Source organism: Anarhichas minor, unplaced genomic scaffold (assembly GCF_050575085.1).
Source record: "Anarhichas minor isolate MPS153535 unplaced genomic scaffold, ASM5057508v1 ptg000071l, whole genome shotgun sequence".
NCBI lineage: Eukaryota > Metazoa > Chordata > Actinopteri > Perciformes > Anarhichadidae > Anarhichas > Anarhichas minor.
Window position 1 is genome coordinate 6,026,810 of NW_027466517.1, and position 18,739 is coordinate 6,045,548.

General features: G+C 42.8%; 1 protein-coding gene across 2 annotated transcripts in view; it reads left to right on the forward strand.

Annotated features, from left to right (window-relative positions):
- Positions 1–527: 527 nt before the first annotated feature.
- LOC142935161 (cadherin-2-like) overlaps positions 528–18,739 on the forward strand; it is a 109,595-nt gene continuing 91,383 nt past the window's right edge. The window contains exons 1-3 of one of the 2 annotated variants that reach the window (XM_076079339.1): positions 528–569; positions 3,274–3,297; positions 9,044–9,155. In XM_076079339.1, the coding sequence (XP_075935454.1) occupies positions 528–569; positions 3,274–3,297; positions 9,044–9,155 (178 nt within the window). Of the gene's footprint in view, positions 570–3,273; positions 3,298–9,016; positions 9,156–18,739 lie in introns of both variants that reach the window. The other variant, XM_076079338.1, reaches the window with a different exon arrangement.

An 18,739-nucleotide genomic window follows, 5' to 3' on the forward strand; every position in this document is an offset into this window, starting at 1 on the left:
TATTTTAACATTGCACTATTTTATTTCTTCTATTCACTTTTTTTTCACTTACGTGATTGTCTTAATATTTAATGAGCATCTTTGGAAGGAGCCTGAGATCTTCATCGCGAGCGACTGCTCCTCATAACTGCTGTATGACAATACAGACCTTGAAACTTGAAACACTTTGTCGGTGCACCTGGCTTATGTTATCACTTTATGTTGATATTAATCCCCTTGTTTAGCTTTAGTATATCAGGAGCCAGTGCCTGATAATAACCCATCAACGGAGAGGAAGCCTCCGTCTGTGTAGCCGGGCTCAGTGCTCCCGATCCCCGCTAGAGGGCGGCACTGAGGCGGCAGGTGGTGAAAGACGACCCGGGCAGGCTGGAGCGCCGCTGCGCCGGGTAGAGCAGCCAGACACAGTGGAGAGCTGGTGGAGGGAGGAAGGCTGCCTCATGCCGCCGGGGTTTACCGGGAATTAATCACCTGACGTCCAGCGGACTCTGTCGGTTCCGGAAAGGGGGAATTATATCACAACACAAAAAATGTATCTTTTGGGGATTTGGATGCTGATGGCGGCTCTGCAGGTAAACAAATAATCATTTTACACCGAGTCGCAGCGGGACACAACGGAACACAACGGTCACAATGCGGCTGCCTTCGCTTGCTTCATGCTTAGTTCATGTTTAGTTCGTTATTTTTAAGTCGTTGTCCGCAACTATCGATATATAGTATATATATATATATATATATATATATAGTATATATATATATATATATATATATATATATACTATATATATATATAGTATATAGTATATATATATATATATATACTATATATATATATAGTATATATATATATATATATACTATATATATATATAGTATATATATATATATATATATATATATACTATATATATATATATATATATATATATAGTATATATATATATATATATACTATATATATATATATATACTATATATATATATATATATACTATATATATATATATATATACTATATATATATATATATATAAAGGGCCGACAGAATCACAGAGCAACTGGCAGTACAATGCTGCTGATCCCAGACCTGCTCTCGGTTTCCGCTGCACGCTGAGTAATTTATCAAACAAACAAGAGGAACGCGTTGCAACCGGATGGGGTCCTCTGCATGATCAAAACCAACGAAATGCGGCAGTATAGGATGGAGACGTGAGAGCCGAAACATCCGCTAATGAACACCCACTCACCCGCTTTTGACTGCATGTCATCCCGTCTCATCCGTGGCAAAATTCACGGTGCTTTTCTGCTGGAAGCAGGTGCTTGACTTTTGGTCGGGCTGTAGTCTAGTTTAGCTGAACTGAATCAACCCCCGATGCGTAGCGTCTCGGTGAGCACACGCCAATTTAAAAAAAAAAAATGCAATTTTGAATGTCCTCTTCTGACGTTAACCGGGCACACGGTGATGGAGCAAGACGTTTTTATGAGTCGTGTGTGTTCTTCTATTGGGCGTCCTGTCTAGTCAATAGCGCGTGCAGCGTCTGTGCCCTGCAATGATTCCACTTATTGGTTTCTATAACTCTACTCCTGTATCGGCCCTCTGGCCTGTGTGCGTCGTGCTGATGTGAACATATATGTGAAAGTGGACATGGTGTGATTTGAGATAAAGTCTTGCACCACAACACCATTTTTCACGTCTCAGATCGTGTTACCTGGCGGGTTTAGCGTGAAGCTCCCAGTCCAGACATGGTGTTTGGGCCAACTGCTGTCCAGAAGTAAGACTAGAACTGTTAAAGGACCACGCCAGTGTTTTTCATTGTTTGTTCTATTCACTATATCTCTGGTGGAGCTTCTATCCTGAGTGTACTACTATTTGATTTAGTATTTAATCAAGGTTTCAGTTAAAACGTGTTTTGCTAACACTAGGGTTTTGAAAAATGTCCAGTAACAATATTAAAGGGACAGTTCAGCCCCAAAATCTAAAATATGTATCTTTCCTCTCACCTAGTGCTATATATCAGTCTAGATTGTTTTGGTGCCACTTGTCTAGTTTGGGAGATATTGACCATCGACTGTATATAAGAAGTGGACGTTGTCACAGTGACGTCACTCATTGGTTTGTGGACTGATGTTTTGAAGCCTTGAGTTCGACAATTTTACCATCACCATCTTGGATTACGGCCGCGCCATGTTGTTTTTTGCGCAATCAATGAACGGAGGTTACCATATTTGGAATGCGGATGCGTGACGTAGAGATAGCGTATACGTCTCTGGTAGCGGCCTGTCACTCACAGTAGCCCCGCCCTAAAGCATCCCCTGCTTTATGGTCTGTGTGTCTCTAAATGGACCATAATGTACTAAATGAACATCATGCTGTATTGAAGAAGACTTGAAACTAGAGATTGAGACCATAAACTCATGTTTACAATGTTTACTGAGGTAATAAATCAAGAGAGAAGTAGAGTCATTTTCTCATAGACTTCTATACAACCAGAGGAGTCGCCCCCTGGTGGACACTAGAGAGAATGCTTCACTCGGTAGAACCTAAGGTTGCCGCCTGATATCGACCCTTGAGATGTCTGCCTTCTCTCCAATATAATGGGACTATATGACACTCTGCTTTAGGAACAGCTTTTTCCATTTCTGGAAATCTGGACCAGGTTACTGAAGATAATCCACAGTGAGCAGTTTGATGTAGGAACTATTTGTATATTTTTATATCCACAAGCCAAGTGACATACAGTCCCATTATGTTTGAGAGAGGTCAGATATCTACGGCCGATATCTCCAACACTTAACAACTCGCACAAAAACAATCTAGATTGATAAGGAAAAAAAACGTCATCTTGATTTCGGGGTGACTGTCCCTTTAAAGAGGCATTATTCAAATGTACCAGAAAACACAGCCAGCAAAAAAAAAAGGAGCGTGTAAATGCCCCTCGAGTAGGATCCAATGTCGACTGAAAAAGAGGAGAAATCAATAGACAGCACAGTGCTGTGTCAGGTGGGTCAAAGGTCAGGTCCGAAATAAATCTCATCACCAGTGCCCTGCTATACCTCCAAAACCCGCAAGGTCAGCAGTCTCATAGGCTTCCAAACATTTGTCTTTGTAGCTTTTTATAATGGCTTTGATCATATGTTTTATACGTGTACCTGAATGCACCTTTACTGTATGTGGTTGTGGCTTGAGTACATATCAGGTGTCGTAATATGGTTAGTAATTTAGTTCCACATATCTCTGTATCTCTCCGTTCACTGAGATAGCCTTAATTAATTCAGTTAACAGCAATGGGCAGAGCATCTGTAGAGATAACTATCCCCCATTTCCCAAATCCTTTAGTTAAATCAAGGGAAGATAATGGAAGTTGATAAGGTTTGATGTTTACTATCCTCTCTTCTGATCATGACCCGGTCGGTTGACTTTCCCCCAAAAGGGCCGGTTGAGGCGAACTTCTTTCATGTGTGAATCCTTACTTGATGATTATATTGATGAGTTATTTTGATCCTAGAAAAGTGCCATTTAATTTGTCTCACTGGAACAAATTCTAGCAAACCTTTTCCTTCTATGTTATGAATGCTGGAATAGAAAAGCCATATAATGAAACCGATGAGGTCTGGGTAAGCAGCTGGACCGGATGTCCAGGTGTGTTTAACTCACTGCCTGAATAGTGAATATCCTTCTTATATGGTTGGAAAGAAAATCTGCAGAACTCTTGGCTCCCTCTGCAACATGTATTAGTCATAAATCTCCATCAATTTTGATAATCGGAGAGGTAGAAAACACCAGAATGACTGAGTGCTAACAACAAAGAAATCAGTAGTTTTTGTGTTTACTATCCCAAGATGGAGTCCACCCATTAGCTAATAGCTAATTAGCTATTGAAGTGGCTTAAACGTGCATTCTCTCTAGTGTCCACCAGGGGGGCGACTCCTCTGGTTGTATAGAAGTCTATGAGAAAATGACTCTACTTCTCTCTTGATTTATTACCTCAGTAAACATTGTAAACATGAGTTTATGGTCTCAATCTCTAGTTTCAAGTCTTCTTCAATACAGCATGATGTTCATTTAGTACATTATGGTCCATTTAGAGTCACACAGACCATAAAGCAGGGTATGCTTTAGGGCGGGGCTACACAGCGTTGTCCGGTCTGAAAGTTGCTCGTATTTTTGTCTTTAACTCTTTCACCGGGTGTTTTCAGTTCATGAAAGTTAATTGTGACAATTTAGTTGCCTAAAAATGTCTTATTCAGCATTATAATTAGCAAGTCACTTGTGGTTGCAAAAAACCAAGATAGCGGCAAAATGCCGAACTCGAGGCTCAATGCGGTAGTCCCCCAAACCAATGGGTGACATCATGGTGACTACGTCCACTTCTTATATTCAGTCTATGATCAGCACCAGCACGTTAGCTATGTCTCTGGATTTTATGTGGTGCAATGTTCTGGAAGGTTTTGGACAGTTTTACACAAACCGTTGAAGGAAGAAAGACCTGTTTTAGGGTCAGACACCTCTCTGTCTGCATACATATGGCTGTTAGCTGAACACTGGTCAGACTGTGTGACCGACGCTTCGCCCATCATTTCCAGGTGTGTTTACTTTGAGTTTCATCGTGTGACTGTATCAGCCATGGTGCTGTTCTATGACGTTACATGTGTTACCGTGTGCTTTCCATGGTTTTGGACACAAGATGTTATCTGTGTTCACGTTTTCACTGCTTCAGCTGCCGTTTCTCACTGGAATATGTCAATATTGCTAACCAAATGATTTTTATTATGAATTATCATAATTAGTTTTACCAGGGTAGGAAATTTACATATTTTTTTGGGGGCAATTTTTGCCCCCACTGACTGAAATCCAGGGGCATTTGCAAAAAATTGGGGGCACTTTTTGAAACTTGTGAAATAACATTTAACCTTTGTTCAAAATAACTTAATTAGGCTTACAGTATATGAGCAATTGTCATCAAATGGCAATAATAAGACTATTAGTCAGTAGTCTACAGATTTAAAGTGTTTTCTTAGATTTTTTGAACAAAAAACAAACATAAATCAGACAATTATATTCAATTTTATTCTTATGTCTTTGTGGTTATTTATTGTTATTATTACATTTTATAAACAACTATTAACAATTATTAAGTCAACGATGCCTTGATTACATATACATTAGTCATTGTGTGGAATTATTGAGAAAAATATTTTTGTAGCACCTCAAATATTGTGATATTACCCATTTTTGTCCTGAACTTATGCATTAGTCATTGTGTGGAATTTTTGAGAAAAACATTTTTATAGCACATTAAAACTTTAAAAAAATGTGCCATTTGAAGGTACAAATTCAGTTCAGAGTTTTTACTTCGTAAAATATCTTAATTGACTGTCAGTCAGGTATTATTCATTTCCAGCAACCCTCAAATCAAAGAATAAAGACACTTTACACACAATTTAGGTGTATTTTCCCTTTAACTCACGAGATGCAGGTAGCATGCTTTATACTTAATGTGAATATAATTAATTTAATCTCATTTCCATTATGCAATATGTATACTTTGTTGGCATCTTATTCTGAAAACCGGATGTTCGTCTGAAGAAACCGGATGTTGTCTCACGTTAATCTTTCCGGTAACTTTCAAAGTCCTTCGCTCGCTCCCGATCTGCGCCGTTTGAATGAGTTTACCGTGAATGTCAGCATATAGGTGCACTAAGATTTAAGTGTCTGCTGAGTTGACCGCAGTCTCGCAGTCACAGGTCTGATTAAGAAGCGCTCCATTTATTTATTCGTTTAGAACAGTGGTTCTCAACTGGTCTGGCTGCGGGACCCACCATCACCCCTTAATGACAAGCCGCGACTCACGACCCAAATTATATATATATTTATATATATATATATATATAATTTGGGTATATCTATATTCAAGAAGTCTAGTAGTAGTAACGTCTCTGTGTAGTAAACAACTGCCAAATCAAATAAAAAGAAAGTACACATTAATTATATTTTAACAAATATTATTCTCATTTTTCAAATATAACTGGATGGATTATAAATAATACATAGAAATACATGAATAAATGTTCTTCTCATTTCAATTAAAATAACAGCTGGATTAAAAAATAAATTACGTAACAAAATTCATTTTAGAAAAATTATTTTCACTGAATTGCCCTGCAGCTTTAAATTCAGTTCATTCAGGGTGAAGTGATAAAGCCACAATATTATATTTTTCTCATCTTCTAAATAGAGAAATTGGTGTTGGAAGAATTCACCTCTATGAGTCTGTCCAGTCAGAGTCTAATGACTCTGGTCTCTCTGGACATTTCTCTCTTTTGGAGATTGTCCAACTTACACCTCAATAGTCCTGCTCTGCTGTCTATATCCTCTGGTGTGTGTACATCTCACTCGAGTCAGGAAACTTGTCCAAATACTCATATTTGATTTTTCCTGCACCGCTGAACAAGTGCCGTAAATGCTGGAATAATTCCGCTGCATAAAAAATGCCCTTCAAAATAAAATCACATTTTTAATTTTTTTTTTTGTCAGGCAAAAATCCGCGACCCACTGAAAACGGGTCCGCGACCCACCAATTGAGAATCACTGGTTTAGAAAGTTCGGGGGCATTTTTTGCCCCTCTCCTAGTGATATCAGGGGCAGAATGATATTTCTTAGGGGCAGTTTTGCCCTTTGCCCTCGTGTATTTCCACCGCTGAGTTTTACTTGAGGAGATGACTGTGATCATTGGAATTTCAATTACATGAAATGGATGGAATATTCTAATTTGACCTCTGAGCAGTTTTTGGGATTATTTAATACAATTTAATATTTAATTAAATAGAAATCATAACTGTGGTTTACATTAAAGTCTGAAGAGTTTTCAGGTGAAAATGAAAGGGATTTTATTTTATTGCAAACACAATAGTTATTTTACCGCATATGTAACATGATGACTTCTTCCTCTCTAATAGAACACAATGAAGCAAAAACAGGAATAGAGAAGTCAGATAGTCCTCCGAGACGGTCCTAATTATAGTACACGAGGTCATTGTGTGTGTCGGTGTCATGAGCTTACACATGGTTGAACTCCATCCTCTGGGCTCAATGGGCAGCCTGTGAGATGATTTGTTGGTGGAACTTATCAACGTATTCTCAAGCAATGTTCAGTGTACAAACTGTTCTCTCAGGGTTTACATTCCACTGTGTTCTGCTCTATCAGCTGAACCAGGTGAGGGTTCATGACATGATTCACATGTCCGGTTGTCAGGCACATGACAACACGTTTATTCTCTTCCCAGAGCGTCTAAAGAAGAGGTCAGGCCGGATGTTGAAACTCTGTCATCATTGTGTCCACACATGATACACAGAGGAAAGGCCTTGTCTCATACTTACTGTGGGTGGAAATACTGAGTGGTCCATCCAGCGGTACGTGTCGTGACATCAACAGCTTATGGTGGAGATCGATCTGGATTTTCTAAGGAGAGCAGGAGATCCTCGTCGCATGGGACTTTCACCCAGGAGACCACTGTTCATGCCTCGTGTGAAACCACTGACTAACCCTAACTAATTAGTTCTCTTGCCTAAACGTAATTGAGAATAACTTTTTTAAAACAACCAAAGTGTGAGCGGTGGAAACGCTGATCACACGTTTGTTGACATGAAACACATCTTTGGTTCAGAAGTCAAAACCACCGGCCGAAGCAAAGCAGGCCATCAATCACAGCGCCTCCATCATTAATTATAAAAGTGTATAAGGAATGCACTATGTGCTTTGATTTTCTTTCTCAGACAAAAACAAGGCTGAAGCAGGAATGTTTGTTTTCAGCTGATCTGCTAATTACATCCTCAAAAATCTGAGAAATGATCTATGCCTATGAAATATCAGAAAGTAGTCATAAATGCCCATCTGCCAAACTAAGTACTGCATCTTAAATGATATAAAATAACAAAAAGTAGCTATTTCATACTTTAATTATCACGTTATTATTTTATCAGTTCACTGTTTAATTACTCCTTAGTAGCTACTGAGTGGCTCTTGTGGTGAGCTTGTTTTCTAATACTACTTCCAAGCTCAGCAGTGAAATGTCCCGTTTCCTCTTAAAGTCCTCTTTGTGTGCCCTGGCGTGACCTCTGGCTTCTCTCTCTTCACTTCACTGCCTGCCCTCTTAATGTCCCCGCCGAAGCCTGTGCAGCGTCACGCAGAAGCACAGCATCCGACCAGAGCTGCACTAAGTGTTTTTCTCCCCATTCCTTCTGCTAATAGGGGAAGAGATGAAAGCCAGACGTGCTAAATCCCCCCTCCCTCCATCTCCCCCCCACCTCCTCCCAAACATGTCAGGATGGGCAGCGAGGATGTGAGGGTTTAAAGTTTTTAGGTTAAGTGGAAGCAAATCACAGCACCCTCTCTTTGCTTCATTACTTTAATCACTGAAGAGCACCCCCCCCATGCAACAACACACACTAACAAACTGCAACAGATGCCTTTATGAGTAGCTGTGTGTGTGTGTGTGTGTGATGGGAGGACCTGGGCTCCAACAACGAGAGAGACAAAAGTCTAGACGCTAATCATCACAATGAACTGACCCGGTTGTGTGCTGCTCCTCATGGTGATTAATAACGCTCTCCTGGTTCCGACCGCTCAACTGGATTTTTATGTTCCCTTTGACGCACAACACTTCTTCTTCTTCACTGGTGCAAAGTTTGCACAACAAATGCCACAAACAACATGTGGCTGCCTAATGCAGTCAGTGCTGATAGCTTCTGTCCTGGTTCTGTTTACCCACAGTGATGTTCAGCCCTCTGCTGGACTTACAGAAGAAGAAAAGGAAGATTTGTTGTATTAGTGTCTCTACATTTTTCCAGTTTTGAATGAAGTTGATGAAAAAAACCTCCTCACGGCCGACAGGAGGAAGAGTCAAACTTCAGACAGAATCATTAAAAGTCAACAAAAACATCAGAATCACGATGTCGCGAGGTCATCGAGACACCAACTTAAATTCAAATATTAGAATATTCTCTTTATTCTCTCTCTAGCTTGTTGCTCTGGGCGGAGAGGCCGAGCGCCCGTTGTCAAGAGAGCTGGGGTCGCTGCCGTGCACGAGGCGCTTCACTCAGGAGGAATACGTCATCGAAGTGGACCAGGAGCTGGCACAGGGACAGGCCGTCTTCAACGGTCAGTACACACACACACACACACACACACACACACACACACACACACACACACACACACAGTAGTAATCCCCTGCTGTTGGGTGGGGGTTGTTTAAGAGTCCTGCTGATGTGTGAACCATGATGGAGCCTGAAGAGCACTGAGTGAGGAGATGGATTAGACTGGACATTGACCTGATTACTACACTTTAGATGTTTCAGTGACACATCACTGTGATTTAGCTACGGAGTGGTTTGGTGAAACCACTGACGAATGTTTCCGTCTTCATCTCTTTGAGATATATAATAAATGTGTCGATTGTTTGGTCCAACAAACATAAGCGGTGAGATGATCGCACAGATCTTCAATAAAGAAACCACCAGTTTAGACAAAGAGAAAAGGAACATCCACATGCATTCTTCTTCAGCTGACTGCAGGCCTCCAGAAGCACGTCACTGCAGCGACGTGTTGACGGACTGTGGTTCACACGAAGAACAATCAATCAGCATCTGTGCTGTGGGGGGGCGGTTTGCAGTGATCAGTGTTGTTGACTGGGCTTCAGGGTATCAGCAGCGGGTGATCAATGGACAGTGTGTCTGTAGATAGGCTGGCTTAAGGCTCCTCCTCTTTGGTGATGATGCTGGTTGGATTCCTCTGACTGACACCCTTTGGATTTGAGTGAGCCTGTAGCCTGTTATTGTTATGTCAATAACACTTACCAGGAACTTGTCTTTGTACACACACAGAAATAGAAATACAGCAAAGGACAACAAACTCTGAACACGAGGAAAGAAAGAAGATAAAAAAGTCTATCTATAGACAACATAATACGATTAATAATTACGGTGTCTGTAAATTGTCAACAATAATCCTGTAATATACTGTATACGTAATGATACATGTAACAGGTGGCTTTACATGCAGACCTAGTGAGGGTTGGATGACATGGACAAACTATTCTGTCTCGTCATCGGTCATTTCATATCTCTATAACGATAACTATAACCACATGGTGAAGCCTAGAGCCCTGTGTGGAATTTAACACTTTCATGCATGAAAAGTACGAAAAGTATTTTCTTAATTTTGTAAGAACTTTAGTGTACAATAGACATAACAGTTTTAAATATAGTTATACAGAGAAAATGAATACTTATTTCCAGCTGTACGCTGAATATATTTACACACATGCAGTCATCAGATTGAGATCATAGTTGGATTTAATTACGCTGTAAGCACAATTGTTATCAATTCCAATTTTCTGATAAATTTGAGTCCGTATGTGCTTATTGTTATCAATTCGGACGACGTAATTGTGCATCGTGATATCTGGATATGTGTTTCCATCACAGCATGATTCCACTATATCCTCATACTGAATCATCACCCAGCCCTAGGCCAAGGTGGATATCTACATTATATGTATACACCTGTCAGTTTACAGTCTATTCAGTATATACTGCACAGCTGCTGAGATTCACGTGTGAAGTGATATTCACGTGTTACAAAAAATAGTATATTTAACAATAAAATCTGAGATACACAGGCTGGTTGGCCCCAATGATTCTCTCTGCAGTCCTGACTGTCTGTTGTAGTCTGGTCCTGTCCTGTTTGTTGGGCGGATCCAAACCACACCGTGATGGATGAGCAGACAACAGACCGAACTATTATCGCGGTGTAGTGCCGGATCAACAGGAAGTGCGTCCTCCCAAAGTGGGTGTTCACATTCCTACGAAACCATCTTGTACGGATTTTAATATTTAGTAGAAGAGAAGCGTGCTAAAATAGTTTTGGATGCAGTTTAAAACATGTTCTACAGAGGGCCATCAATAGTCTGACTAATCTGCATCTCGTGTCTCCATGGGTCTGTGCTGGTAGAAACGTGTGTTGACTGCCAATATCTCCACACCAATGTGTTAGCCGGCGGCTGCCTCCGCTCAGGAAGTATGTCCGCTATGGGACGCCCGCTATGGGACGCCCGCTCTGGGACGTCCGCTATGGGACGCCCGCTATGGGATGCCCGCTAAGGGACGCTATGGGAGGTTCGCTATGGGAGGACTGCTATGGGAGGACCGCTATGGGAGGACCGCTATGGGACGTCCGCTATGGGACGCCCGCTATGGGATGCCCGCTAAGGGACGCTATGGGAGGACTGCTATGGGAGGACTGCTATGGGAGGACCGCTATGGGAGGACCGCTATGGGACGTCCGCTATGGGAGGACCGCTATGGGAGGACCACTATGGGAGGTTCGCTATGGGACGTCTGTTATGGGAGGACCGCTATGGGAGGACCGCTATGGGACGCCCGCTATGGGATGCCCGCTAAGGGACGCTATGGGAGGTTCGCTATGGGAGGACTGCTATGGGAGGACCGCTATGGGAGGACCGCTATGGGACGTCCGCTATGGGACGCCCGCTATGGGATGCCCGCTAAGGGACGCTATGGGAGGACTGCTATGGGAGGACTGCTATGGGAGGACCGCTATGGGACGTCCGCTATGGGAGGTTCGCTATGGGAGGACCGCTATGGGACGTCCGCTATGGGACGTCCGCTATGGGAGGTCCGCTATGGGAGGACCGCTATGGGACGTCCGCTATGGGACGTCTGTTATAAGATGACATTGTTTTTGGAGAGCGATCGTGTTGCCAGCGGCGAGCGCACACCGTTCAGCTCCACTCCCCTGCCATTACGGTTTGTGTCGTGGCCTTTTGGACTTGGAGGTGTTGCCAGTTTGAACCCCGGGATGCCGAGATGCTCTGCAGTTTAACAGAAGGAGCCTGTGGTCGTGCAGGGCAGCTAACCAGTATGAGCGTGTGACAGTGGATGAATATTAATTAATATTATTATCTGGAGAAATAAAAGGTCATCTGGTGGACTGGAATCACTTTTTTGCTGTTTGTTTGTCGATTTTATTCTGAATGAATGAATGACAAAGAGCTGACCAGCCGAACAGGTGTTTTCTGACCACATCGTGTGTGTGTGTGTGTGTGTGTGTGTGTGTGTGTGTGTTGCCTTGTTACACTTCTCAGAGCTCATACAGCTCCACTGTGGTTCAGTTGAGCTGTATGAGCTCTGAGAAGTGTAACAAGGCAACAGTGACTGAAGCTGACGGAGCGGTGAGGGAAGCAAGAGGAGAGACTGTTTCAATACTCGTGGTGTGTGTGTGTGTGTGTGGGGGGGGGGGGGGGGGGGGGTTGTCAGTGTGTGTAGGTGAAGGGGGCCGTGTTGTTTATTCAGTCAGTGTAACAAATACTAACTTGCTGCATCATATGCAGCTGGGAAGACGAAGAGAGAAGTATTTTGTGTGTTGTTGGTTATTTCCTGACTTCCCACACCTCAAACTGTTCACCATCAAAAGCTTCCAAACAGTTTTCTCTCATACGTGTGAAGCCACAACAAAAGAAATCCAAAGGTGTCTTGGTAAATAATGAGTTTTGGCAGAGACTGAGAGAAGGGCTTGCATTGTTTCACTGTGCTGAAGTGTACCGCGCTGCTTCATACATGGTTGGGTTGACATTTTGACACTGACTGAAAACATATGAAATGTGTATCGTGATCAGTTTGCTCTCTCTGTAGCCGGATGTGAAGGAGTCATTGACCGCTTGAAGATGATTGGAGGACTGGGTGTCTGCAGGGTTACGGTCTGATGGCTCTGAGCGCTGTTAGTTATTTAATTGGAGCAGAGGAAGATTGAATAATGAATGAAAGGATGGAGGGGAGATACATAATTATAAACGGACAGACAGACTGTCTGCGGGACGGGTTGTGAAGGGGTGCAGAGACTCGGTCACACTGATGGAGACCAACGGTGTAGAGGAAACAGGAAGTAGCGTTGAAGGTTATATGTTACAGTCTGTTTTTAAAACTGTCTTCAGGCTTTTTTGATGAAGAGTTCATCCAAAGTCCTCTATTCATCTGTCTCAGTAGTCTTTGAACAAAGTGTTGAACTGGATACCATCAGGTTTTATGTAGCCTATCGGATCCATCAAGCTCTCCCTGATTCAGGCCCGATCCAGTCTGCGTGATGTAAATGTGAATATAAATCAACGTTTATAGTCGCAGTGAAACGTAGTCTGTACATTTAACCTAGTATTAGCAGCATTGGGCTGCTGCTATACAGCGCCCAGGGAGCAGTTTTGGGGGGTCTGGTGCCTTGCTCAAGGGCACCTCGGCAATACCAAGGAGGCGAACAGGCACCTCTCCAGCTACTGCTGCCCCGTGATGCACACAAATAACATGGAATTATTATTATTGGGTATGGAACAGGGTTGCCTCCTCACAGTCCATAAGTCGACTAATTGGCTGTCTTTAGTCAAATACTCTTTTATTCTTATTATAGTAAATAAAGAAGTGTCCATTAAATCATCTAATCGACTAAATTCCCTGACTGTTAGGTCTCTCTCCCGTGTGTGTGTGTGTGTGTGTGTGTGTGTGTGTGTGTGTGTGTGTGTGTGTGTTTTTGTGTGTGTATAAATCTCACTGGAGCTACGACGTTTTCAGAATACACATATTTGATTGGCTGAGCAGCATCACAGGATACGATAAACAACACATGTGATTGGTCGGTGAACGAGTGCCGTAAAGGCTAGAAAAGCTGTGCCGGTTAAAATAGAAGCGCTCCGTTAAAATGTAATAATTCTCTATTATCTATGCGGTTATAGGTCCAGGTCCGGATACAGCTATTAGTGACCCCTGCTCTAGAGCCAGAGTTTGGTTTGTCTGCTCTGGGCTACTGTAGAAACACTGTGTAGATATGAAGGGCTCAATCTAAGCAAGTTTGTTTAGCCAAGTTTGTCTTAAGCTGCTAGTGTGAAGACATTTAAAAGTGGAAGTTTGGCTGAAAAAAACCAACTTGTTTTGAAGCAAAGAATATAAACATCCTTATATTTCTAAGGTAAGGCACTGAAAACTCATTAGTATTCAAATTCAAATATTAAGGCCAAATCTCCAAAACTAAAAGTCTCACACCAAAACTATCTCGACTGATCAACACCACTACAGGTAAGAGGAACAGCATGCAGCTTTGATTCATCCCATTAAAGCTCACATTGTCATGTGAATACAAATGGGTCAACACTTAACTGGAAACTGTCTGAAAGCAGCGGTGAGTCAGGTCTCAGTGTCTGTGGAAAGGAGCAAAAATAAATCTGTGTGTGCGTGTGTTTACTGACTATCTGTAAAGAAATACATGTGGTAGTTTGGGTGTGCTTTTCTAGCCATGATTGGGTGTTTGTGTGGGTCCCTCTTCCTGTGTGTCATCGTGGGTTTAGATGTGTGATATACTTGTGTGTGTACAGTTGAGCTCCAGTGCTGTTTTCTGCTGCGTCTGCATGTGGGTAGAGTATCTGTGTGTGTGTGTGTGTGTGTGTGTGTGTGTGTGTGTGTGTGTGTGTGTGTGTGTGTGAGTCAGACCGAGGTCAGCGGCCATCCTGTACTTCCTGTGGAGCGCAGCAGGGCTGACTGCTCTGACCTTCCCGTTTTCCCATCCATCCTTCCTATTCAGGCGGTTAGTGTGAGCCAGCGATGCGGCTGCAGGTCAGCGCTACCACAGACACAGCCGCGGAAAACCCCCATCAACGAGCCAGCAGACACGGAGAGCATTCATCTCCCCCACGTCCTCCCTCTAAATCCCCCTCTCTTTTTTGTTTATCCCTCCCTTTCTTTTCCCGTACTCTTCTCTTGTCATGCAGGGGATTGCCCTACTTTATTCTAGCCTCATATATCACTGTCTAACCGCGCAGCCGGATTCGGGAAAGGGCGGCCGATATACAGAATTCTCTCTCTCTCTCCCCTCCCTCCCTCTATTTGAATCAGTCCCACTCTTCTTTATTTCCCCCCCTGTCAATTGACTGCTGCTCTTGCATTGTTTTTCCTCAGAGGGGCTTATTAACGTCTTAGCAGTGGGATGTTCGTTGCTGTTATGTTTCCCCTTCTGCACCTGATGTAATATTGAATTTTGTAGCAGAAAATACTCAATTTGTACCACTCCGAGGTGGTAAATGATTCATTGGATTTTGGATGGATATCCGTTCTGTATCAGCAGCTCTTTCAGATCAAAAATATCTTGATGACCAGTTCGGTGGTGGGTAGTAGGGATAAAAGCCATCATTAATTTTGTGGAAATTCTGTTGATTTATAGGCAATATAACCAGATATGCATAATATCTGATAGACAGGTGCTTCATCACATTGATGCTGTTAATCCAGTGTTGTAAAATAGTCCATCTCATTGCTTTGTGACATTGACGGTAGCTGCCTGAATGATGCTACAGGGATGGCAACCACAGAAGGAAGAGTGTAAATCTCCTCTCCTCATGACACATACCGTCATATCGCCCGACCTCACTGCCAGCCGGGGTGAAGTTGGAACTGATGTGGATTCGTTGAGGATCAGAGCACCACCCTGAAGACAAATTGTCAACTTTATTCAAAGAATTATCACATTTGCCAGGCACAACCGTACACCCAGTGTGATGAGCTTATTGATCTTTATGACCCTGAGACTATCTGGTCAAAGAACACAGGCCAAGGGCTATCACAAGCATCTGTGTTCAGCCCTTTGTGTCGGAGTGGTAATATTGTTTCGATTTTATATAAGTGACGTTCTTTCTATTCTTTCTATGCAGATGATACAGTCTTTTATAAATGGTGGAAGGTAGTGTTTGTAAACGGAAACACATCCAACATGCTAACGCACATTCGTCGGCATTAACCAAACGAGCTGATTACCAGGATGAAGAAGTATATTGACATTAGTATCTAGTTTCACAGCATAAGAGATGCTTTTCAGTCTTTTAGCTTACTGTGACCTGCTGCCTCTTGGGAAGGTGTTTGTTCAATGTTTGTACATACTGAATGAAGTATTCATTTCCTTATGATGAAAATAGTTACCTCAGTCCCCAGCAGGAGGATCGTGTCTGTCTTTGACGCTCGCACTGCTGTCTGTGAAAAATGAATGAAAAGAAACCACTGTACGGAACTCACACTGAACCCTCAGCGTGTACTGTATTCCTTTCCCCAGTAGTGCTCTAAGAATAGCAAAACATTCATTGTATATATGTTAAATGTAAATTTGGCCAATTTATGGCCTCAAAAGCTGCAGCAAGACTGTTTTTCTCCCATTTCTACTCATGAAGCTCATAAATGAATAAAAGCTTAAGAGAGCTTTTGGACATTCACTGCATTGCAAAGTACAGTACATTTGATGAATTGAACATCCATTAGTAATAAACAATGTTACATAATGGAGCCGTCAGTAAAATGGTTTGACTTCATGTTACTGTTGATCCACATCCCAATATTGTTTTGAAGTTCCAACTGACCTTTCCATCAAGTTGAGCATGTGATGTTGTTCTGCATCAGGTGCTCCAGGAACAAAGCTCATTCTGCTGCTGCACTCATTGGGAATGCCTCTGGATCAAAGAGCCGTTAAAATGACTAATGCTTGGCGCCGCGTCATTTGCACTGCATACTAGCCGGCAACCGTTTTGTGGTTATTCGCGTGAATCGCGTCATTCGCAGCAGACGTACCGGAGAGGGGGCGTGGCTTATCGCCCTGGAAGCCGTTCAACTGTCCGCCATTTATTTCTGCCATTAACCATGAAAACAATAACCTCTATTTCTGCTTAGTACGTGTTGTGGAAGTCACAGATATCCCGGGAAACTAAACGGCGTCATGTCTGGTTCATAATATTGTTCAGAGGAGCTCCGTGGATTTTATCGAGCTGTATTCACTGTGTCTAGTGAGCCACAGGTCGCTGTTTACTACAGCTGTATGAACACAAAATAAACTGATCTGGCTGTGATTTAACGGCAATAAACCGACAAAAAGGGACTCCAAAATAACTACGTAATGATGCCGATTTGTAGGCTACTTGTCTTCTCAATGTAGCTCGGTTGAACCGGTGCTAGGCTAAGCTAACATTGTAGCAGCTCCACCAACACTCAGAATAACGTCATGTAGACGTAAACACGGCAGCGTCTATTCATTGTTTGTACCATATGGTTTACACACACATTTATACACATAGTTTGGTCTCTATTGATATGAGGTATCGTAGAGCTCTGGGTGAACACACGGCTACAGGATTTATTTCCTGATTCAACAACGGCAGGACGTCAGTGATGACAGGGGGAGCAACTCAACGCTGATAGGCTATCGCGCCATTTGTTTTGTGCGAGTTGAAATTTTTCACAAAACACCATAGCAAGTTTGCGTCACTCCAGTCTCATCGCGTCTGTGTAGAATTTGTATGTAAACTACTCGTGCGAATAATTCGCGCCGCATTTGGTGTGAACGCAGCATAAACGTAGTAAAGGGACCCGCTGACGGGGACATCTCCTGATCACCAATCAGGAGCAGCGGCCGTTTATTTCAACGCCATTGGTCAGAGAGGAGGGAGGAGGGCACCTGCTGTCACAACCAATCAGGGGTCTATTCATGGCTCTGTCCTCCCCCATCATCATCATCATCCAGATGAAAATGTTATCAAAAATCGATATATGATCAAACATCACAGAAGCTTGTAAATGATTCTATTCTCCCCAGTGAGTGTCTCTTCCCTGTGGCCTCTGAGCCGGACCGCTGGAATGCAGAGGTTGTAAACACAACCTAGCAACCAGGAATTACCCACATCCCAATCCATGAGGAAGGAACACGGCCACATTTGATCTTGTTTTTACGCTCATCACTTTGCTGTTTCTTAGTTAATTTGCGTGTGATGGGGGATGGGAGATTGATATCGCAGCTAGAACGTGAAGATTTACGAGGACACGTCTGCCATAACATGATGAAATGACAGAGTCCAGGTCTGAATGAGTGACTGGTCTCCCCTCTGGTTCCTCTGGCTGTGTGAATGAGAGACGTCAGTCAAGGTCAGAGAGGCAGGAGTGTGTGTGTGTGTGCGTGTGTGTGTGTGTGTGTGGTGGAGCTGCAGGAGTGTGTGTGTATGTGTGTGTGTGTGTGTGTGCATGTTTGGTGCAGCTGCAGTTCTGTGTGTGTGCGTGGTGGAGCAGCGTTAGCACTGTTACCATGTAGCCGTTAAGCTAATTACGCCTGGCGAAGATAATGCGTTCGGTCGTGTGTATGCGTCTGTCTGTCTGTCCACGGCTAATCTCACATACTGCTAGACCCATAAGCCTGATAGTGCTGACACAGTGCTATCTGTGTCATAATCTTCTCAACAAATGCCATGCAATAACAGATGTCCTCAATGATAAATGCATGTTGAGGAAACATCATTTTATTTTTCACTCTGAATTTCATTCTATCATCAAAACTTACATTAAAACAGTGAAAAGCCAGCTAGAGACAGCTATGGATCACAGACTAACCACACGGTGTAGACAGAGAGAGACCCACTTTCTCCAAAACCTGTGTTTATGTACTGTATTTGTGTGTGTGTGTGTGTGTGTGGGGGGGGGGGGGGGGGGGGGGGGTGAAATTCCGGGTCTGGCTCTCATTATAACGTCTGTATGTTGAACTGACAAAAGCCAGGCAGTGCCACTCTCAGCTCCGCAGATATGGCTGGAGTGTGTGTGTGTGTGTGTGTGTGTACTCCCACGGGTGCTCTTCCAGTTGTGGTTGTTCATGTTCCACTAAATCCT